This window comes from Glycine soja, chromosome 10, assembly GCF_004193775.1.
Source record: "Glycine soja cultivar W05 chromosome 10, ASM419377v2, whole genome shotgun sequence".
Taxonomy (NCBI): Eukaryota; Viridiplantae; Streptophyta; class Magnoliopsida; order Fabales; family Fabaceae; genus Glycine; species Glycine soja.
The window spans coordinates 52,922,884-52,943,955 of record NC_041011.1 but is presented as its reverse complement, the minus strand read 5'-3'; the positions used below and the strand labels follow the sequence as shown (position 1 = coordinate 52,943,955).

The following is a 21,072-nucleotide window of genomic DNA, read 5'->3' as shown; positions in this document are numbered from 1 at the left end:
AGATGACTGAGTATAATTATTTTATATTAAACATGACCATTAAATTCTTGACAGATTTGTTTATTGGCAAGCTAATTTTTTAAATAATAATTTTAATTTTTATAAATTCAAATCAATGAGGTTAAAAAAATTAAGAAAAAAAAACTTGATTTTGAGCCAATGATAAATAAGTTGTTAGAGATTTAGCTCATTGTAAAGTGAACTTCACTTTTACAATTAGGATTTTAAAGATTATATAGGAATGTTATGATTTATCAAATTAAGACTTTTATGATAGTCTAGACTTTAATAGATTTATATCATAATAATTTAAAGGAATTAAAAGGACTATTTGAATTTTTAAAAATACATTCAAAATCATAATAGTTGGAGAAAAAATTAATAAGAAATGATGATGTTTCGATAAAAAAAGTAAAATCAATATAATTTTTTTAATCTTTTAATATGTAATTTGTTTCTAACTTTAGTTTCTCCCATACTAACTTTTTTTACAATAATGTCTTCTCATTTTTGCTTTTGAATTTCAATAATATATTTTAAATTATACATTAATTTTTTGATTTTTTTAATTACTACAATCATTTCATGATAAATTCAATGACATATTTAAATAATATGCAATGATAAGCATATACCAAAAGGGAGTGATGAGGTGGAAAATTTGTAGGAGGGTTATTAAATTATGAAAAAAACAAAATTAAGGGGATAGTTACGAAAATATTATGTCAAAAAAGTGATGGAGATAATCACTATAAGAAAAACATGATTAGCATTAACAAATAAGATAAACATTAATTTAATTTAGAAAGCAAACAAAGGAGGAATATATTTGACATTTTTTTTCCCAAAAGAATAAAAAAAACATATATGACACACATCTTGAAGAATATTATTTTTTTGCCGTTGTTCGATATCGCTTTTAATTGAGTACATCTCGTTTTTGTGTTGAGTATTGAAGAAAGAAGAAGATATATGTAACTAGAGAAAAGAAAGTCTACCAACCAATGTAAAAAAAAAGAAGTCTAGTAAAATCTCAATGCTTTGAGTGAGATTGTTTGATAAATGTTTTATACTAAAAAATCAAATGAAATTTATAGAAATTCATCTTAAAAAATAATCCATTAAAATTTGTATATTTTTAAATATAATAAGACTTTTTAAATTATATTTTTTAATTAAATACTATGAGATTTTGTTGTATTTGTTAAAAATTTCTAAGTGAATATCGCAAGACTTATTTATATTATTTAAAAATCATGATTAAATACAATAAGATTTTTTTATAAAAAAAATTGTTTGAAATCCTAATCCAACGCAGTCTCTTAATTGAGAATTTGTTTTTATGACTCTTTTATTAAGATACTAAGGTTTTAGGATGAATAATTTAAGTAAAGAATTTAATATTTTAAATGAAATCAGTAGAATTCAAAAATTCTAACCAACTTTTTTAATAAGCCTAAGTTAATTTTTTTCTTTCTTTTTTATATTCGAGATCGTACAGATTAATTTAGAACCTTCGAAGATTCTTTCTTTCTTCTTTGGAAAATGTATTTCTATATTACCTCCACAATTGGTAAAATAATTCTATCTCAACAATCTTCAACTATTTCTTTTCATTTATATACTTGATTTTTTTTTTAACTATATATTCATTTTAACTTTAAAATAATCTTATATCACACTTTAAATTATATATCACAAATATATATTTAAAAATATTTATTTATTACAAATTTTAATTATATTAATAGATATTTAATTTATCTTGTTCGATATACAGACTAAGGTAAAAAAAAACTGCTAAATAGTAATAATAATAAGTTACGTACCACAAGAAAATAAGACATGGAAATAGCATACATCAATTAACACATGCTATTCATCAATAATATATTCATTAATTGGAAATGTACACGATGAATTGTCATGTAATGATTAAGCTAAGGTATAAATGGATAACTTACCAGCAATTGACAAATCACTGGCTTACACATCCAATTCACTTTAACAAAAATTAATGACAAACAGAAGCCTAACGCAGCAGTATATGGTGGCTAGAGAGAGAATGCAGTTCTTATTGACTGAATACATTAATATTAATGCTTGGGGGGAGAGAAAATAAATACTACTCAACACACTTGCATTGGACACATAAGATGAAACTCTCAAACCTTGCTATTTACATCCTCCAGCTCCTCCTCTTGGTCTCCCATGTCACTATCTTCAATATTGATGTTCTTGTACCACTTGGCACAGAACAAGTACAGCACAAAGTCAAAGGCAGCTAGCCCTGCAAGGAGAAAGAAAAACCTATCCATGTGCCCTGTGTTCAAGTTCTCTGGAATCCAACCTTTATTCTGCCCTCTTGCTGTGATTATCATAACCATGTTCACAAGCATGCTGCTTACATAGTTACCAAGAGAAATTGAAGCCATGCAAAGTGAGCTCCCAAAGCTTTTTATTCCATCTGGGGCTTGCCCATTAAAGAACTCCAATTGACCAACATACATGAAAACTTCTGAAGCACCAACCAGAACATACTGTGGGATTTGCCAAAATATGCTCAAGGAACTAGTCTTCTGGCCATGACTAATACGTCTCAGCCTTGCAATCTCTGTGGCACCAGATGCAACCATTGCCAGCATACCAATAATTAGGCCAATTCCCATTCTTTGAAGCTCACTTAGTCCCTTTGGATTACCACTCAATCTTCCAGCTAATGGAACGAGGATTTGGCGATAAATTCCAGTGCAGACAAGGACACTGAAGATGTCAAACGCGGACATGCTGGCTGCTGGCAAATGAAAACTTCCTATGTAGGAGTTCATGACATCCCCTTGCTCAACAAAAAGAGAAGCCATTTGTGTAAACACAACTGAGTATATAATGGTGCATAGCCAAACTGGTAACATTCTTAACACACATTTGGCTTCCTCCACTTGAGTCACAGTGCAAAGCCGCCATGGATTCTTTGGACTATGCTCCTCAGTCTCTTTGATTGTTGCTGCCTTGTCCATGAATCTGCAGCCCAATATAATAACACAAATCACAGATATAAGTTTCAATTTTTCAATAATCATGCTTATCAACTAGCCAGGTGTACTAATTCAATACAACCAAGTTGTTATGGAAAAATCACATATTTTTTTTTACTATTAAAATCTCAATTAATGCTTACTCAAAATCATCGGTGTGGCGAATCTTTCTACTGCCTTTTATTGCAGATTGTGGACCATCGACCTCATAGAGTTCTTCTGCCTTTGCTGGAGACACCTTCCATTTTCTAAAAACAGCAGTGAATACCTGTGCAACCCTCACAACTGGGTTTCCACATGGCTTGACATACCTATATCTTGGAGTTCCCAATAAGAAAGCCAAGAAGGCTATGACAGCAGAGACCAATGATACCAAGAAACCCATTGTCCACATCCCTGTATCCTCATAGTAGACTAGTACAGTGTTGGAGAACAAAGAACCGACATTGAGCGCAAAGTAAAAGTAACAGAAGAAAGCCACTTTTGAACTCTTCTCTTTTGGATTTTTCTCATCATATTGGTCCGCACCAAATGTTGCTAAGGTGGGTTGGTGGCCCCCATAACCAAAAGCCACTAGATATATGGACAAGTAAAATATCTCGTCTCCAATTGATGAGGGTTTACAAAGAGTATGGCCATCACCACAACCAACTGGGTTGATCAAGAAACGCCAAGATGACAATGAGGACAGTGCTAAGCCCTATTAAACAATTCAATTCAACTGTCAGGAAAAGGGAGAAAAGTTGAACAATCAATACAAAAGACTAATATTGGTAAAGTGAAGTACCAGAACGAAAACAAGTTGAAAGACCGTGCAGGTTAAGTATCGACCCCAGTATGAATCACTCAGAAATGCTCCGATCAATGAAAACATATAAACAGTTCCTATCCACTTGCTCACATTATTAGCGGCATTCACATTGTCTTGACCAAGAACTCTGGTTAGGAACAGGACCAAGTTCACTCCAACTCCAAAGAAGGCTAGAGTAGCTAGTGCTTGATTCACTACATATATTGACTCAAAACTTTATCAATTATGGGACCATAGACAAACAAATGAAAAGGAAAAAAATGGTTAAATTGTTTTTTTTTTTCTAATTTACTTAGTTTAATTTAGTCTGTTTAATTGTTTAATTTTTTTATGTTAAATTTGATTCTGTAATTTTTTTAATTTATTTAATTTTGTCATTCAATCTAAATTGTAAAAAATACATTTTATGACCATTTAAAATTGTTATTAATTAATTTTAAACGGTCACAAAATATATATTTTAAAAAAATAAATAATTTTTAAAAAAATTTAAGAACCAAATTGATTTAAAAAATTAGATAACTAAAAAACTAATTTAACAAAAAAAAATTACACAAATAAATAGCTCAACACATATTTATTTGAATTTAATTAAAATACATTAAAAGTGTCATCCAATCACGGATGATAACGTATGATGACTTTTATAATAATGTTATATTTAAAATGATTTTTGGTTGATTAATCGATCATTTGTTTAGTACCTAGCAAGAGTCTTGCAACTTTGGCTCCTCCTGTTTTCTTTTCACCCGCTCTGCTACTTCTCTTCATGATTACTGATTCTTCTCTGTTGCTGCTATCTCCTTCTATTAACTATTTATTTTCAAAGCAGATATCATTCAAAAGTAATTAAAAGACAATTAATTTTCTTAATACTTTTTCCAATGAAATGAATCTTTCTACACGATATACTTAGCATCAATGCATCATATATATAAATATAATCAGTTATTCTTCACCATGTTTATTACAAATTTTGAAGGAAAAAAGATGGAGGATAAGTATAGTAGTTATGATTAATTATTTGACACGTTAGACCCCTTGTAAATTTAGATGTGTTAAATATTAAAAGAACGCTGTTCAATTTACCTTTCTAAAATGTTTGAAAGGTATATTACTCTTTGCAAGAGTAAGACAGGTAACGTGCATGATGGTAGAAATTATTTATGAATATTATTCTCTTATTAATTAATTGATATAGTAGTACCTTGTTTGCTGCAATATTGGGAGAGTTGGCAGAAAATGAAGTGGCCATTCTTGGTGGAATCTGCATCATGCAAAGCCACGTGAAGTTAAACTGCCAAGGTAGCCAAGAAGAGAATGAAGTGAATATATATTTGGATGAGAAATTAATGAAGGAAAACACTTACAAATTAAGCGATGAGAAGAAAATATTGATGAATGGATGAAGAGGCTAGGGTTGATGGTATAAATAGTTGGATTAGAGCATGCAATATAGAGAGAGAGGGTGACTCACATATTGCATGACAAGGGGGTATATCAATATGGATATCACATTCAAAAGTAAGATTTATTATTGACGTAGCTTAGCCAAAAATACGGAGTGTGAGAGAGAAAGAAATCTTAAATGATTGGAGTTGAGAAAGTGACAATTTGGATGAGAATAGTGAAAAGGAAAGGGGAGAAATCTTAAACTCTTTAATGGACGACTCTCTGCCACAAACTGGTCATTTCAGCCATAAAAAACTAACAGTGTATGTGGGGACTTGCCGCTTCTTTTTCCGCATATAACAATGAATCTGACGTATTCTAGTCCTTTTCAACTTTTTCTTTTCTTTCCGCATATTTCACTTTGAATTATTTATGTGGTTCCGAATTCCTCAATTATACATTCCATTTTTCATTCATCTCTAGTTTACTTGCATTTTTTTTATATACTAATACTATTATGACATTAATGCATTATGGATGGAGCTTCTGTTAAACGTTGTTGACAGTTGATGAAAATCAGCTTATTCTATCTATCCATCCTCAAGCTGATCGATTAGTTGCTTGAATTATGCAATTTTAATACTGAATTGGACCTACCTAGAATATACACAGTTCTCAACCGTGTTAAAAAACGAAATCTCGTATTATCTTTGTTAACCTGTATAGTCATGCAAGTAATAACAGTTTTGTGTACTCATCACCTTCACCTACAATGCAAAATGTAAAGTAATTGACATCACTTTGCTTGGTTTGAACACAGAAAATTGTGCAGAAAAAATACAACAAATCGAGTATGACAAATCAATAAAATCTGACGTAATTGGGTTGTTTATTCTATAACACATTTTTTTTTATAACACCAGTATTACTAGTGTTTTTTTTTATATTTACCAATCACTTAAAACAATTTTATGGCACATTTTTGTCGGTTATGCAAAGAAAAAAGGTATACACGTTTGTTGTGAAAACACTCTGTTTCTTACTTATGTGTACGCGTAAGAAAAATAGTGCTGCTAATATAAATCTGAAAGGGATAGAGCCACAGTATAGTTGCACCCAACTTTTTCAGAAGGAATTAACACCAAGTGATGTGTGAATTGAAGGCTAAAGATGTCATATGTGTGAACCAGCAGCTGTGGTGGATTGGAGTAAAGGAGATAGAGAAACGAATTACAATTAGCTTGCTGCAGTACTGATCAAGAGACCCAAGGATGGAAATTAACATGCAATTCATTTTCTTCAATCTACTCCAGCTCTAGGATTCAGATAAACAACAAAATTTGGAGAAGAAATGTTAATTACTAGTTTGTTAGATTGTTAGATGTATGTATCACTTTTACACAACACTGTATAAGATATAGACACATACGTATATGATCTTCATTTCTTTTAGCAATTCACGGAATACTAGCATGCTGCTAAAACGTACGTACTGTAAAAGCATGAAACTTCTGGTATCGCAATATTTCAATTCCTTGCCACATAAATTAAATTTCAGGATAATAAGTCAAAATAGTTTCTTTTTTAACAAAACTCACTTGACAAAAATAGGTTAATATATTCGAACTACCTATTTACTTGAAATAGAAAAATAAATATGTATTCAGCTAATACATTAACCTACTAAGGTGAGTCGGTCAATAATTTTTTAAAAACATTTTTATTTTCCAATTTCAAGTATTTTTTTTATATAGCAATGGGCTTAGAATAATCCAAGATCTTGAGTAAACTCTCTAAATCCTTCGCTACTAAATGAATCTTAATGAGTTTTCTAAAGCCGAAACTCAAAACTCTAATTTGTCACTTGTGACAAACAAACAAAAAACTCAATTTCCAATATTTCTTAAACTCTAGTGCTCTACTTAGGAACGTCAACGCGCGGGGTGGACTGAGAACATGTTCAACTCTCCCTTCCCCCATTATTGGTTTCTTTCAAGATGCTACAAAATTTTTTAAAAAATAAAATTAATTTACTTATATATTTTAAATAATTCATATATAAAGATATTATTTGTATTTTGATTCAAATAAGCTCTACTTAGGATGGAGGATATGTTTGACTGTCTCTTTTCCATTATTGTTGAGTTCTATCAAGATGGGAAAAAAATTGTAGGAACGAAAATCCAACAATTTTTTAGAAATTTGAATTTACTTAAAGAAAAGAAAAAGAATAGAGGAGTTGTTTTGACCTAAGCGGGAAAGTAACCCGCGGTTGAATTTTGCTGACTCATAAAGATTCAAATCCTAAAAGCTAAAGGGATCGAGAAAGAATTTGGTTCGAATTTAAAACCCCATTCCCTCCGAAACAAATTAGGGTTTGGGTTTTGACACCATGACTGGTTCGCGCAGAGGCAATGGCGATGGCGGGGAAAATGTGAGGAAAGCGGCGAGCGAGCAGAACCCGGCCACTCGCAGGGTCATACGCTCCCAGTTCCTCCAACTCAAGAATCTCATCAATGGTAAGACTCTTCAATTTACTACATTTAATTTGTTTCTCTTTAACCTACCAACTCAGTACCTAATCCTAACAGAGAAAAGAGATGATTTGATGAACACGGAGTCTGACAAGTTCGACACCATCTTGGATGAGTTCGACAAGTTACACGTCCAAGGTAGCTATTGTGGTACTGTTGTTGTTGTTGTTGTTGTTGTTGTAATATTAATTAATAGCTCCACACGACATCGACATGGACATTTGCAGTTGAGAAGCCGAGGGAGCAAGTTGCAGATGCAGAGGCACTGCTGGATCTCACACGCACTCTAGTGGGATCTGTTAAGTCGTTGGCGAACGAGGGTGTGACCCCTTCTCAATTTGTTTCATCTTTGCTCATACGCTACGCCCATACCCAACACTCTATTGATTGGCACAAACTTGGCCTTGCCGCCTCCCCAATCTTCCTCTCCGTTCATGGCTCTTCTACCATGTCAGTTCCTCTCTTCTTCTCCTTTCACTATTCTATAATTCTTCTTTTCTCTTACAATTTTGCTTCTTTTACAGGCTTGGTCCCATGGACAACCAGTTTAAGCAACGCAAAATGGGAGTGCGCAGGAACCGTGATCCTCGTCAAATTGCAACTACTAGACCTCAACAGGTCACTCCCCTTTTCTTATTCTTATGCATTCTTTCTTACTGCTTGTTTTCGCTATAGGACAAAAGCACCCTTCAAGTTGAAAATAAGATGTTGCATGCCTTGGTTGTTTCTGTGTATTTATGCCTTGTTGTTTGTTTCAAGCAGCTTGATGAGGCTGTTACAGAGGAAAAAACTGATACCGACAAAAACATGGCCACTATGTTTCACATCTTAAGGAGGACAAAGCGTGTCCCACTTGAAAATTTAATTTTGAACAGGGAGTCTTTTGCTCAGAGTGTGGAAAACTTGTTTGCCCTATCATTCCTAGTGAAAGATGGCCGTGCTGAGATCAGCCTTGATGAAAATCGCTTGCACTATGTTTGTAAGATGTGTTTCCACCTCAATCAACTGAATGCTTGTTTCCTATTTCTTTTTTGCACCTTGGGTACTTATGCTGTCTTCTTTTTCAGCACCTAAAAATGCTCCAGCTGCCAACTTGGTATCATCAAAAGAAGTTTCTTATACTCATTTTGTATTCAGATATGATTACCAAGATTGGAAGGTATGAACGGGTACAATGCTTGTGAAGTGTAATTCAAGGAGTATATTGGGAATTTAATGCTATAATATTTTTTTTAGGGGGATGCAGCCGTTTTAGTGTTACAGCATTATTGTTGCTTAAAAAGGAAAAACTGATAATAGTGTCTTGAGTGTTTTTTTACCCTGATAGTTTGAGTGTTTATTGGATAGTACTTTGTTCAACCAATAGCCTTCAGAGAAGGAGAAATGAAAAACAATCTATTTGATTGTTTCAAAAATATTATTCTTGTAAATTTAAGTAAAGTAAATAATATTTAGGAATTTCATATTTCTAAATGAATGTCTAATTCTACATTAAAAGAATGGTTATTTTTGGCCATTAGATTTGTTTTAGTTCTATCAATTCTATATGAATAATTGAATTGTTTATTTCAACATTGTTCAAAAGTTTTGGTTTTTGCGGTTATTATCCATCCCTTTACATTGCTAATTTTATCAAGTGTTGAATTATATCATGTAGGCAAATAATCCTATGGTTCAAATGCATTTTTAGTTTAAAGGCCTGGGCATGAAATTATGAGTCTCTTTGTAACTCTGTCAACATTGTTTACAGTTAATGAAAGATGTGGTGCCTGATGGAAAAGAATTAATGCCTCAACGGACTCAAATTTGCACTGTAGTTGCATCTCAAGAAGGAATGGGTGGTGATGATTCCCAACCTGCTTTGGCTGTAACACCCATCAGGAAGCTATCACGGAACCGAGGTCGGGTTGTGCAGGAGGAAGGTGTTGTAGAAGAATCTCCTGAATGTGATGAGGAAAATGCTTCCAGAGCAGGGGCAATTCGTAGGTGTAAGCGTAGGCTTCGTTAAGAAATGGCATGTTAGGTCAGAACAATTTACATGATTATGTTTTGTTCAGCATACCAAGCCGACCTTTTTGTGATGTATATAGGATGTAAATACTTGTAGATCCATGGTAGCATGCCTTTTGAAGACTGGATGTATTGTTATATCCTGTTTCAGTCTTTTTCAGTTTGCAACTCATCAGAAGATTTCTTCATTACTTTTTTAGTGTATGTCGTTATGTTAGTGAAATGGGTAACAAAATAGATCCAGCTGTTGGTGATTGGGTTTCAAATATGAATTTTTCTTGCTATAATTTGGAATAGCACTAAAACATTTCAATCAGGAAATGGTTCACTTGGTGGTTTGGGGTAAGAGCAGAATTTAATCATCAGTCCTTTCGCTTATCTGTGAAGGATTTTACTAGTATTTGATTCTCACTTAATCTGGCAAGATTAAGGTCAAAAGATTAGTGACCTGGAAGGCTAGATCATATAACAAACAGCAAACACTGCTACAGTAACTAACATTTTTTGGTATATCTGTTAGCACTCAAGCTTATTTTGGTATGTAGGAAGGATATCTTAAGGTGACAGTCAATATTTTTTAAGACTTTTGAGCTAGAAACAGTGAAGGAGCATACTTGGAATGCATGAAAGATACATGTGTAGTCTGTGTGCATCATCACATATACATTGATTACATCTAATCAGACATTAGAATGCCACTCAAACCATGTTCTTTATGGCATTCTTCTATTCAGACATTAGTATTTGCAAACACTAGTCTTTGATGGGGGTAAACCATCTGTACATTATTCTTTGTTAACTTTTGGTGAATGCTTTGATGCCATAATAATTTTATTCATTTGCAGCCGGTTCTTTGTAAGGCACTGGTATGACTTTCAAAGGAACAGCTTTTCTTAGTGTTATTCCCATTCCCTCTGTCATGTCCATTTCCTCTGGTTTGAGGCCATCTGGCAAGACCCAATCAAAGGAGTGCAAGAGCGAGCCTATTGCCAGGGGAAGCACACGAGAGGCAAGTGGCATCGCTGGGCACATTCTTCGACCTGAACCAAAGGGAATGAACTCAAAATGGTGTCCTTTGTAATCCATTGTGTTTGGCTTCAAAAACCTTTCAGGCCAAAACAATAAGGGAGCATCCCACACTTTGGGGTCCCTCCCAATTGCCCAAACATTCACTAAAATTTGCGACCCTTGGGGAATATTGTACCCAAGCATGTTGCAAGAGTCCATGGCCATATGAGGAACCAAAAAAGGAAGAGGTGGGTGAAGTCTCAGTGTCTCCTTGATGACTGCTTGGAGGTAGGGAAGATTCTCTATGTCCTTTTCTTCCATATTCCTATCTGGTCCTATTTTACTCCTTAATTCCATCTGCACTTTCTTTAGTGCTTTTGGGTTGTGCAGAAGTTCTGCCATTGCCCATTCAATTGTGCTTGTTGTCGTGTCTGTCCCTGCAGTGAACATTTCCTACAACCAAGTATTTTGTCAATACTTACCAATGTCCTGAATATATGACAAATTAGTTAAAGATGAAAACTAAACTATCCTTTATAATTAATTCCAAATGTTTCAATATCCTCTGCTAAGACTAATTATATGAAGCATGAGCCTAGGGACTTACAAAGACAATGACGTTTATAGTTCTTGAAGAAAAAGTATAGGGCTCGGTGACACCATCCCCACGAAAGTTCAAGAGGACATCCAAGTAGTCTTTGGTTTCCTTTGATCCAGTTTCACTGCAGCCATTTTCCATCCTTTCTTTGATGAACAACCCGGCTATTTCAAAGGCTTGGTTAACATGGAATTGTGTGTTCCTCCTTATACCCTGAGGGTCAAGCCCCTTTAGAATTGGCAAGAAATCTGCCACATTTGGCTTCCCAGCATACTCCATAACCTTGAGTGCATGGTAATAAAAACAATCCCCTCTCTCCATTTCAGAGTCCAACAAGTCCTTTGAGAATATGAGGTTCCCAATAAGGTTAAAATCCATCAAGAAAAAGAACCTGCCAACATCAACAGCACAAGTGCCAGATTGACCAGCTTGTTGTATCAAGTGCAGCATGCGGTGTATGCATTTTGCACGCACACCCTGCATGGCGTCTAAGCGAGTGGTAACAAACAACTCAGTGGTGCACAAGCGCTTGAGCATGCGCCAGTGTGAGTTGTATTGAGATGTTATCAGGGAGCCCTCACTGCCATGGTCTCCTCTCATGGCCTCGTAAATCTTCCTTCCAGCAAGAATCACGTCATGGTTTTTGAACATGTGACGAGCCACTTGGCTGGATGAGATAACCACCGTGCACATAGAGCCAAGCCAAAGGGTCATGATTGGACCATGTTTATGAGCCAGTTTTGCCAAGGACTCGTGTGGCAACCACCCTGCTAGTTGGAAAATGTTGCCCACCACTGGCCAACATCTTGGTCCTGGTGGAAGCTTACCATGCTGCCTCCGACGGTCCATTAACATTCTCCAGACCAAAATCAAAATGGTTAATGCCAACAAACTCACAACCTCGTATTCCATATCGCTTTCTTAATTCTTATGTATGTATGCTACACATATAATGTACTGTAATGGTTCAGCTAGCTGCTTCTTATACATGTAGTTGCTTCATGGTACACTCAAACAGACCCAAGTCAATTAATGGGAGGAAAACATTAATTAATATTTAATTTACTGTCATTTTGTTTGGTGAGAATATATCTTCCCGGGATTTGGTTTCTAGGTATCCGTCATTTTTCTCATAGGTTCAAACGAACGACTTCATTTTCTAAAGTATAGTCACGACACCTTAGTACCTTACTTATATAAAAGAGTTAAGTGATTGGCCTCGCACGCGAATCATAATGGACATGGATTTGTCTATGCTTAAATATATAAACAATAATTGATGATACTTTGAAAGAGATGTCCTAATCTATTACGGGGGGAAGGAGAAAACATCAAAGTTTCACAATCATTTCCGGTGTTGTTTTTCTTACCAACTAATAGTATGCGTCACAGGAAGGGATACGGTTTAGATCAACAATATAATTTAACTCAATGATTTTAGAATTATCCCAAAATCCATTAGGAAGGATCATGTAAAAACGATGAATCAAGGACAGTTGAATACCATTGTTAATTTTGATCCTTCGTCTTATTTATTTTTGTTGTTTAGTTCGGTTCCTCGTTTTTCTAAAAAATAGTTACATTTTTAAAATAATTAATCTTCGTCGGGGCAAATGCGTCATTTTTGGTTTGGAGGTGAATGATTTTGACTGGTGATTTGAGTTAATGGGGTTCCGATTGTGAGAGTAGGAAAGAGGTGATCGGTGTGGTTGAAGGCATAAGAAGGAGATGGTTCTGGTTCACCCGTATTCCATTTTGACACTTTCTCTCTTCCCAATGACACCAAAACCAAAAACTTTGTTATGGGAACACAAGATGGATTTCTAAAATCAAAGAACCGTGTTTTTCATAACTTATAATTTACAAGTAACGTATCTGATGTCCCTCTAGATTACAACAGTCGTGCGGATACTGAGATGGAGCACTTTATCACCATCTTGTATTTCGAGCCATCATTATTGTTGAAATTAAAGATTTCCATGTGATCAGGATGCCTTGCAGTTGCAGTAAAAACCTTTTCAACCTGTTTTGGTTCCATTCCATTAGGTAATAGGTAATAGGTAATATTAAGGAGCTAAATCTAACTAACACAGATTTGGAAATTTCTGTTCCAGATGCTTATACCTCCTTGATAAGGGTTTCTGTATGGAGTATCTCAATATAATTTTTAGCCTTTTTCCTGCTCCCTTTTTGTGACAAAGTGAAATCTTTCTTAGGCTGCACCTTCGTCATTCCCCTACCTTTACGAGATATTCCTGGATCTTCACCCTCCCAACGAATAGATAGTGACTAGGATTTCATCACTGACTGAGTTAATTGTTAGCAGCAACAACACAAACTCTCGAGTCTAATTGATAAAGAATAATGAATATGAAAGTGAGGAGACACTAAGCGGGCAGATAGGAAAATCCTCGAGTACAATAATAATAATACATAGTTTGCACTCAAAATGAACAAAAAGTTTTAATAAATAGTTTATATAAAACAAGCTTATTTAAATTTCTCTGCTATTAATGTGGTAAATATTGACAGATGGAAACACTAAAGCAGAAATCTATGAAAATAGAAGGATTTCATAACAATAATCCAATATCTCACAATTCAACCGATTCTGAATTTAAAGAAGTTACAAAATTGTCAAGTTAGCAGGCCTCAGGAAGCTAGGGCAAAAGATGCACCACAATATGTTGACAGTTACAGCATCATGCTTAGGATCCCAATAAATTAAGTGAACCAAAACTTGAACATGTAACTATGTATCTTTGAAGTAGAGGTGTGGCCTGATTTTTAAAAAGAATCATCCCACATATGCATGAAGTTTCATTGTTAGCATTAATTATAGATACACAGAAAGGAAATCACCAAAGCAAATGTTGGTCCAAGATAGCAAAAGGACATCGACTATATGCCAATCCCTTCAACCACAAAAACATACTAGATTTTAGTTTTAGGCAGAAAAATGTTCATTTCATCAAATTCATAAGATACTTCATACCGATTTCAAGGTACCAGATTCAAATGAGACACATGGTCACCACGGGAAATGTACGATATGTGAAAACAAAAGGTTCTGGCTATGCTTCTCAGGAGAAAAATATTGCTTAAATAGAAAAGAAAAAAAAAAAAGAACCAAGCTAAACCTAGATTGTTTGTGAATGATAGACAGAAGAATATTAATATCGTAAAATTTTACCTCTTTAAGATTGACCTACTCCCATGTTTCATTTGCTGAATTCATATCATAGACCAAAGCATGCAGTCCCTACAAAATATTTAAATAGAAATATTAAAAGGAGTCCATGTATTCCTCAGTTTCTAATAGTATACCATAAACCCACCTCAGCAGCATTATAATCCGTTATAACAGCTTCATAGAAGTGGTTGTCTTCAGGCCACCTTGTCCAAACTTTGCTTCCAATTCAGGGATCATAAGAAGCTGCTTCAGCAGGTCCTTTTGCTGCAAAGCCACCTGAAGAACCCCCCTGATTAGTGACCAGGCTTCAGCTTGTAACTTGTAAGTCCTGTAGAAGGGAACTGTATGGACATAATTGAGGATGCACAAATCAATGGGTGTTTTTTAGAATGGGATAGAATGACCATAGAGGAAGTGTAACTCAGTATTTTTGTTTTCTTGATATTCCAAAACAAAAAGGCTTACTGATTTTTGCTTTTTGGTCTTAGTTCCTGATGGAGGTCCATGCTTCAATGCGAATGATGATGGTTGCATAGATGGATCAACGGCAGGAGATAGTGCACCCAAGGATAATGAAGCCACAGATTTTGATGTCTTTTGTTTCTTATGAGATGCTGAAACGGTAGGGCTGGTATTGCGATCATGAACTTTTTGGGCAGTACTTACTGTTCCAGGTTGGAGCCCATTTCCTTTTCTCCACTCCCTAACAGCACAATTGGTTACACCCCATATTGAAATGCAGAACAAACCACAGTTTTCTCAATGCTATACAGAAACTGCTCAGTAGAATATGATAAAATATAATATGACCTTATCCTGTGGATGATGTCATCGGCATTGACTCTTGATAGAAGTTCTCTGTGTTCTTCATCTGATACTCTTAGCTCCTTCCTAAGCTCTGTAATTAAACTTTCTTTTTCCTAAAGTACATAGGAACAAAAAAAATCATTGTCAATCCTATCCAACATACTTAATAGAAAGACAAATCAATGAATTGAGGCAAAAGTACCCAAGTTATTGCATCAGATTGAGCTTTAAAAGCCCGCAGGACAGAGGTGTATGCTTCTTGCGCAATGTTATGGATTTGTGTTTCCATGTCGTTCTGCATCCGAGGATATGGACCAGAGCCTACAATTGCAGATCTTACATTTCCAGTTCCAGCAGCATGTTCTTGTCGTTGAAATCTATTTCGACATTGATGGGAAGGAGGAAGATCATCATCTGTTCCTGTGGTTATTCCAGATTATGGAAATTAATTGCAAGCAACCTTTCGAAACGTTCACTCATCATTCTATGAGATTTAGCTTTATCAAAGAAATTTAGGACAGTAGAACAGATCACTATCATGGTCTGTACTCAACATTGTGCACAACAATTATGCCTATGTGATAGATATCTTGTGTTGAAAGGAAAGAAAAAGATATTTTGTAGGAAAGAAATTGCTGCCTTGACTGCTTTGTGTGAATTTGGTATTGGGAAGCTGGTAGTGGTACTTATTTTGATTATTAATGGTATTCCCCCTGCTTCAAATGCTTGACAAAAAAAAAAAAAATGAAAATATGCTCATTTCAGTTATGAATCAGACATGACACATGTCATGAGTTTCCACTTTTTGGTCATATAGTCTGTTCTTTTCATTCTGATTTTACAGCAAGTGTTCATTATCAATGACATGGTCAGTGATTGGACTCAAGATGGCAGGCAGATCACAAGGACAAAATACAGCTAGTTCATGCCCTTTGTTCTTGTTATTTTCCTGACCCGTTTTCTTTGAAACACTATTAACTGCTCTAGTATTTAGAATTAAAAGTAATAAGAAAAATACTAAATCAGCCTTGACTGTATTCATTTCTGGGATTTAGGATATAAATAAGTAACACCAAACTTCAATAAGTGAAGAGTCAAGACCACAATCTGTGCATAATATAAAAAATTAGAATTAGCATAAAGGAGGGGTAAAATGAAGTTATTCAAGTCACTTGCTCAGCACCTGCATAATGTTGTAACCATATATAATATGTGTGTATATGTAACGGCATGAGTTACAATATAAACCAGCGAAGAATCACCAGTATATTATCAAAACAGTTCCTAACTTGAAGTTAACTTGGCAGTTTGATAAAGAGGACCAAAATCCTAATTCCCAAATTAAGGTCCAAACTCGTTCTAGTGATTATCTATTCAAACACCTTCTCCTACATCACAAAGCAGCTACGATTATTCTCAATATTGAGTCAACATCTCAAATGAAAAATTCACAAAGTTGCAGTTTCAGGCAACAAAGTTTCAACTTACAACAACAGCAGCAACCAAACTGTTTCTTCAGGAGGTATACGTGTCGTGTGGTGGACTATAGAAAATAGGGAGGTGTTAATTAATTAATTGAAAAGGTAATGATTTTGGGGACGAACGAAGATATGAGATTATGAAATGAAATGAGATAGTGTCTCTCACCATTTCAATGGATCAGTGTTCTCTGGAAGATCTGTTACACTCAAGTCTCTCCTTCCGTTCAAGTACACAACCCTCAATTTGGCATGTGGGCTGGGCAATGACGCTTGGTGAGATACTGAGTTCAAAATCTGAAAGGTGGGAACTTCAACTCAAAGGAGCATGGGTGGTGGGTGGTGGAGATTGCTGAGCGTACTGCTTCCCTGATTGCCAGATGACAGGGGGTTGGTTTCACTCATGGTGTGCTGAACACGGATAACATGAGCATTTTGGGTCTTACAATAGATTATGGCCCATTTGGATTTTTGGGTGCTTTTGATCCTAAATTTACCCCAAATTCTACAGATCTTCCAGGTCGAAGATACTGCTTTGCAAACCAGCCTGACATTGGTTTGTGGAATATTGCACAGTTCACAACATCACTACAAGCTGCTCCTTTAATAAATGAAAAAGAGGCTAACTATGCTATGGAAAGGTAGTAGTAACACTTTCTGATACCATTTTTTAACCTCAGAGGAGAAAATAGGTGTGAATTGCCTTTAAATGTTTCGCCTCATGGTTGCTTTGTTTCAGATATGGAACGAGATTTATGGATGATTATCAGGTTATAATGACCAAAAAGCTTGGCCTCCCTAAGTATAATAAGCAGATGATTAATAAACTTCTTAGCAATATGGCCGTTGACAAAGTTGATTACACAAACATCTTTCGTACGCTTTCAAATGTTAAAGCAGAAACAAACATTCCAGATGATGAACTGTTAGTCCCACTAAAATCAGTACTGTTAGATATTGGTAAAGAGCGTAAGGAAGCATGGACCAGTTGGTTGAAAGCCTATATACATGAGGTACTGTTATTTCATGTATTTTCTTTTGGTTAAGTTATCCACTTGTAGTAAAAAAATGAATGTAGACTGATTATGAAGCATTAATAGTGACTTTTCTTCTTTCTATCTCTGTGGCTTGCATGCAAGTTGCATATGCATGACGTTTTCTGAGGAAGTATTTTTCCATTCTTGAAACTATGTCAATATTCTGGTTTGGTGTGTATTTATGATGAACCTCTGGAACTTTTTGGTTTTTTGTTTCTTTATGCTGTTTTTAGGTACTCATCCATGTGCAAAGCCATCCCATAAAAAGTCTAGTTTGTTCCAACCACATCACATAAATCATCTTTTACATTCTTTATTTCCTTGGCTGGTCTAAAAGTTTCAAGTAACAGAATCTTGCATCAATACTGGTCAAATTTATGGTTCATTTATCTTTACTAACCACCAGTTTGCAAGAAGCATACAACCTTTTTTCATTCAGATTTCAGAAGACAAGCAAGTACATAGTTAAACTAGTTGATGGCTTTGCATATTACTGGGCTTTCAAAGTAGTCATGTCATGAGATTTTTTGGAAACCTTAGAATTTGATTTTAGTTGGGCCCCTCATCACAACCATGCGATAATCATCAACTGAACCTTTTCTTCTTATTTAAATAATGATGGGTATTGCACAAGAGAATTGGTGAGTTGATAAGATGTTGAATCTCTTATGCCATAAGCTGCAGTAAGAATGTGTTCCTGATTAATGGGAATGCTCAAACGGACATTGAAGCCAATCCTTCCACTTAAGTGCTTTTCTGTTCAACTGACTTTGAACACGTGCAAATAATAAACCAAACACACCAAATCAGATAAACAAAATGTGTCGTGCTTTTGTCATCTAACATTGTGGTAATGCAGGTCTCTACCAGTGGCATTCCTGACGATGAAAGGAAGATCTGGATGGGTTTGGTGAATCCTAAATATATACTGCAATTGATGCTGCAGAAATAGGTGATTTTGGAGAAGTTCGTAGGCTGCTCAAATTAGTGGAGCATCCTTACGATGAACAACCAGGAATGGAAAAATATGCTCGCTTGCCACCAGGTGTATGCATGCTATCTCATGAGGCTCCCAGATACCAGATTTAGGTCTCAAAACACAAAAACTAGGAATTAATCAAGAGCAAAAAAAAGTAGCCTGTTTGTATTACGGCTCTCTGTTTTCACTCTAGTTTAGTTTTACGTATTAAATTTGCTGTACTAATACTTGATGTTTGTCTCACTGGATTTTTTCTTTGTAGGGAGGTGATAAGGACAAGCGCAGAGAGACACTTGACAAGGAAGATAAATTAAAAAAGGTGTGACTTTGTTGGTTGTCTATCTATGACTGCAGTTTTTGGTTAATGATTCCATTACTTCTGATCATTTAATTAACAGTTCCATTACTGAAATTGTTATTTCTGGACAAGGCTCGTAGTTAAGTGTTAACTCCTTATTTAATTTATTCTACCATTTTCATTGATATTTTTTAGTCTGTAATATTCACACATTACATGTGATATATTTCTCCTTTACTTTAGATTTTGGATCTTATCATGCACATGGCCATGAACTTTTAGTTTTTCATATCTAATGGATTTGGTTGACTTTTTAACTCCATTTTGTTTATTGGATTTCATGTTGTTAGTCTGTCAGCATCAATGAGTTTCTGAAGTCCCCCGAGTGTGAAAGTTACTATAACGCGGGTGGTCGCAGACGTGGTGCAAGAGGAGGTTATGGTGGCTATGCAACTGCTAACATTACAGCTCCATCAATTGAAGATCCCACTTTGAGGGTCAAGTGAGAATTTCCAGTACTGGGCTCACATTTTTATGTACTACCTCTCAATTTTGGTTCTCTGCTTTGAAGCAGGAAAAAGAACTATGGTAATTGGATTTCCTGGATGGGCAGTTTTTTTTTTTTTTTTTTTAAATTTAACGTCTAAAAGTGTAAGTTTAAATTGTTTCTTTGTGGCCCCTTATTCCCCTCTATATTGAACATGATAGATTTTCTAGATTTTTTTTTTTGTTTCGTATATTCTTTATCCTTGTCGTGAACAACGTAAACACATGCCTGAAATTTATCGACCATTACCACGAGTGTTTAAGGATATAGTTTTTTTGAGTAAATTACAAATACCATTCCTGAGGGTTGTGCTTATTACAAATATCGGTGTAATTTAAATAATTTATCTATAAATAAAAAATATAAGTGTTTAGAACTAATTAGAAAAAAATTATAAATATCTAAAATATATTTTTGTCAATTAAATAAAATTAAAATTCATATAAAAACATCATATAGATGTGTCTATTTTTATCATTATATATTTTTAACTACTTCAATATTAACAACATACAACTATATTAATATTAAATTACACCGATATTTTTCATATCACTAAAGTATTCTTTAATTACACATGTATTTTTTTTTTATAACTCTACAGAAAGCTCCATACCTTAACTTTGATCCTTCATCACCGTGAGTCATTTAACTCCCCTTTTAAAGATTTTTTTTTTCTTTCTAAAATGTCCTAATCTTCTTCGTGGACACTAATTAAAAAGATCTGAGTTTGAAGAATTTTTTTTGCAGAAAGAACAAATTTCAACTCCCAACAATACATTTATTATTCAACAATCCAAATAAACACCCATAGAATTAGTCCAAGAACAAATTCAGAACTACATGCAGTAATATGAGTCTAATTCACCTTCTGATGAGAATTTCGTTTCCAAATCCATTCCCAAAGCGTACACATTGCTAACCCAATTTCTCAAACTCACAAAAAAAACTCTTGTTTATTGCAATCGTAAACCCACAAAGAGCACAGAAAACTTATGTACCCTAATGAGCTTATTCACGTTTGAAAAGAAGAAGAAAAAGTCTAAGGTGCTTAACCAATAACAGCTGTGACTTTTTTGCAGAGGATCAAAGCCGCAACACTCAAAAGTGAAAAAATAGCTGTGAACCCCGTAAGGCGCTGTGTTATTACCGTGTCAGTGTATCTCTGATACAGTGACAAAACGACAGAGAAAAAAAAAAAGAAGTAAAAATACAACAAGAGTAGAAGACGCCAAGATTTTTTTCTTAGAAAAATAGTAGTAAAATACAATTAATGATGAATCATGTCAAAGCACTGGAACATTAAAAAATAAAAATGAAAAAAAATGAAAAGCCATTAGCTCTC

The 21,072-nt window shown here is 34.6% G+C and overlaps 4 protein-coding genes and 1 pseudogene across 5 annotated transcripts; 2 read left to right on the top strand and 3 right to left on the bottom strand.

Moving 5' to 3' along the window:
- Positions 1-1,876: 1,876 nt before the first annotated feature.
- LOC114369944 (protein NRT1/ PTR FAMILY 7.1-like) lies at positions 1,877-5,352 on the bottom strand. Of its 2 annotated transcripts, none has more exons than XM_028327225.1 (6): positions 5,217-5,352; positions 5,054-5,143; positions 4,551-4,659; positions 3,823-4,040; positions 3,179-3,735; positions 1,877-3,021 (listed from the first exon to the last, which is right to left on the bottom strand). In XM_028327225.1, the coding sequence occupies exons 2-6, from the start codon at positions 5,120-5,122 to the stop codon at positions 2,166-2,168; spliced, it is 1,809 nt and encodes a 602-aa protein (XP_028183026.1). In that variant the 5' UTR covers positions 5,123-5,143; positions 5,217-5,352; the 3' UTR covers positions 1,877-2,165. The 2 variants fall into 2 exon arrangements, with proteins under 2 accessions (XP_028183026.1, XP_028183027.1); XM_028327226.1 differs by having other exon boundaries at positions 5,054-5,113.
- Positions 5,353-7,416: 2,064 nt separating this feature from the next.
- LOC114369610 (non-structural maintenance of chromosomes element 4 homolog A-like) lies at positions 7,417-10,048 on the top strand. Its single transcript, XM_028326841.1, has 7 exons — positions 7,417-7,757; positions 7,830-7,910; positions 8,000-8,222; positions 8,297-8,390; positions 8,535-8,751; positions 8,840-8,931; positions 9,523-10,048. The coding sequence occupies exons 1-7, from the start codon at positions 7,631-7,633 to the stop codon at positions 9,778-9,780; spliced, it is 1,092 nt and encodes a 363-aa protein (XP_028182642.1). The 5' UTR covers positions 7,417-7,630; the 3' UTR covers positions 9,781-10,048.
- A 238-nt stretch (positions 10,049-10,286) lies between these two features.
- Positions 10,287-12,364, bottom strand: LOC114369609 (cytochrome P450 76A1). The gene is made up of 2 exons (XM_028326840.1): positions 11,398-12,364; positions 10,287-11,243 (listed from the first exon to the last, which is right to left on the bottom strand). Exons 1-2 carry the CDS (start codon positions 12,298-12,300, stop codon positions 10,614-10,616), a joined length of 1,533 nt encoding a protein of 510 aa, XP_028182641.1. The 5' UTR covers positions 12,301-12,364; the 3' UTR covers positions 10,287-10,613.
- Positions 12,365-13,199: 835 nt separating this feature from the next.
- On the bottom strand, positions 13,200-16,007 carry LOC114371874 (annotated as a pseudogene).
- A 910-nt stretch (positions 16,008-16,917) lies between these two features.
- Positions 16,918-19,195, top strand: LOC114369673 (UPF0061 protein Fjoh_2793-like). Its single transcript, XM_028326913.1, has 3 exons — positions 16,918-17,507; positions 17,606-17,879; positions 18,763-19,195. Exons 1-3 carry the CDS (start codon positions 17,293-17,295, stop codon positions 18,853-18,855), a joined length of 582 nt encoding a protein of 193 aa, XP_028182714.1. The 5' UTR covers positions 16,918-17,292; the 3' UTR covers positions 18,856-19,195.
- The last annotated feature ends 1,877 nt before the right edge of the window (positions 19,196-21,072 follow it).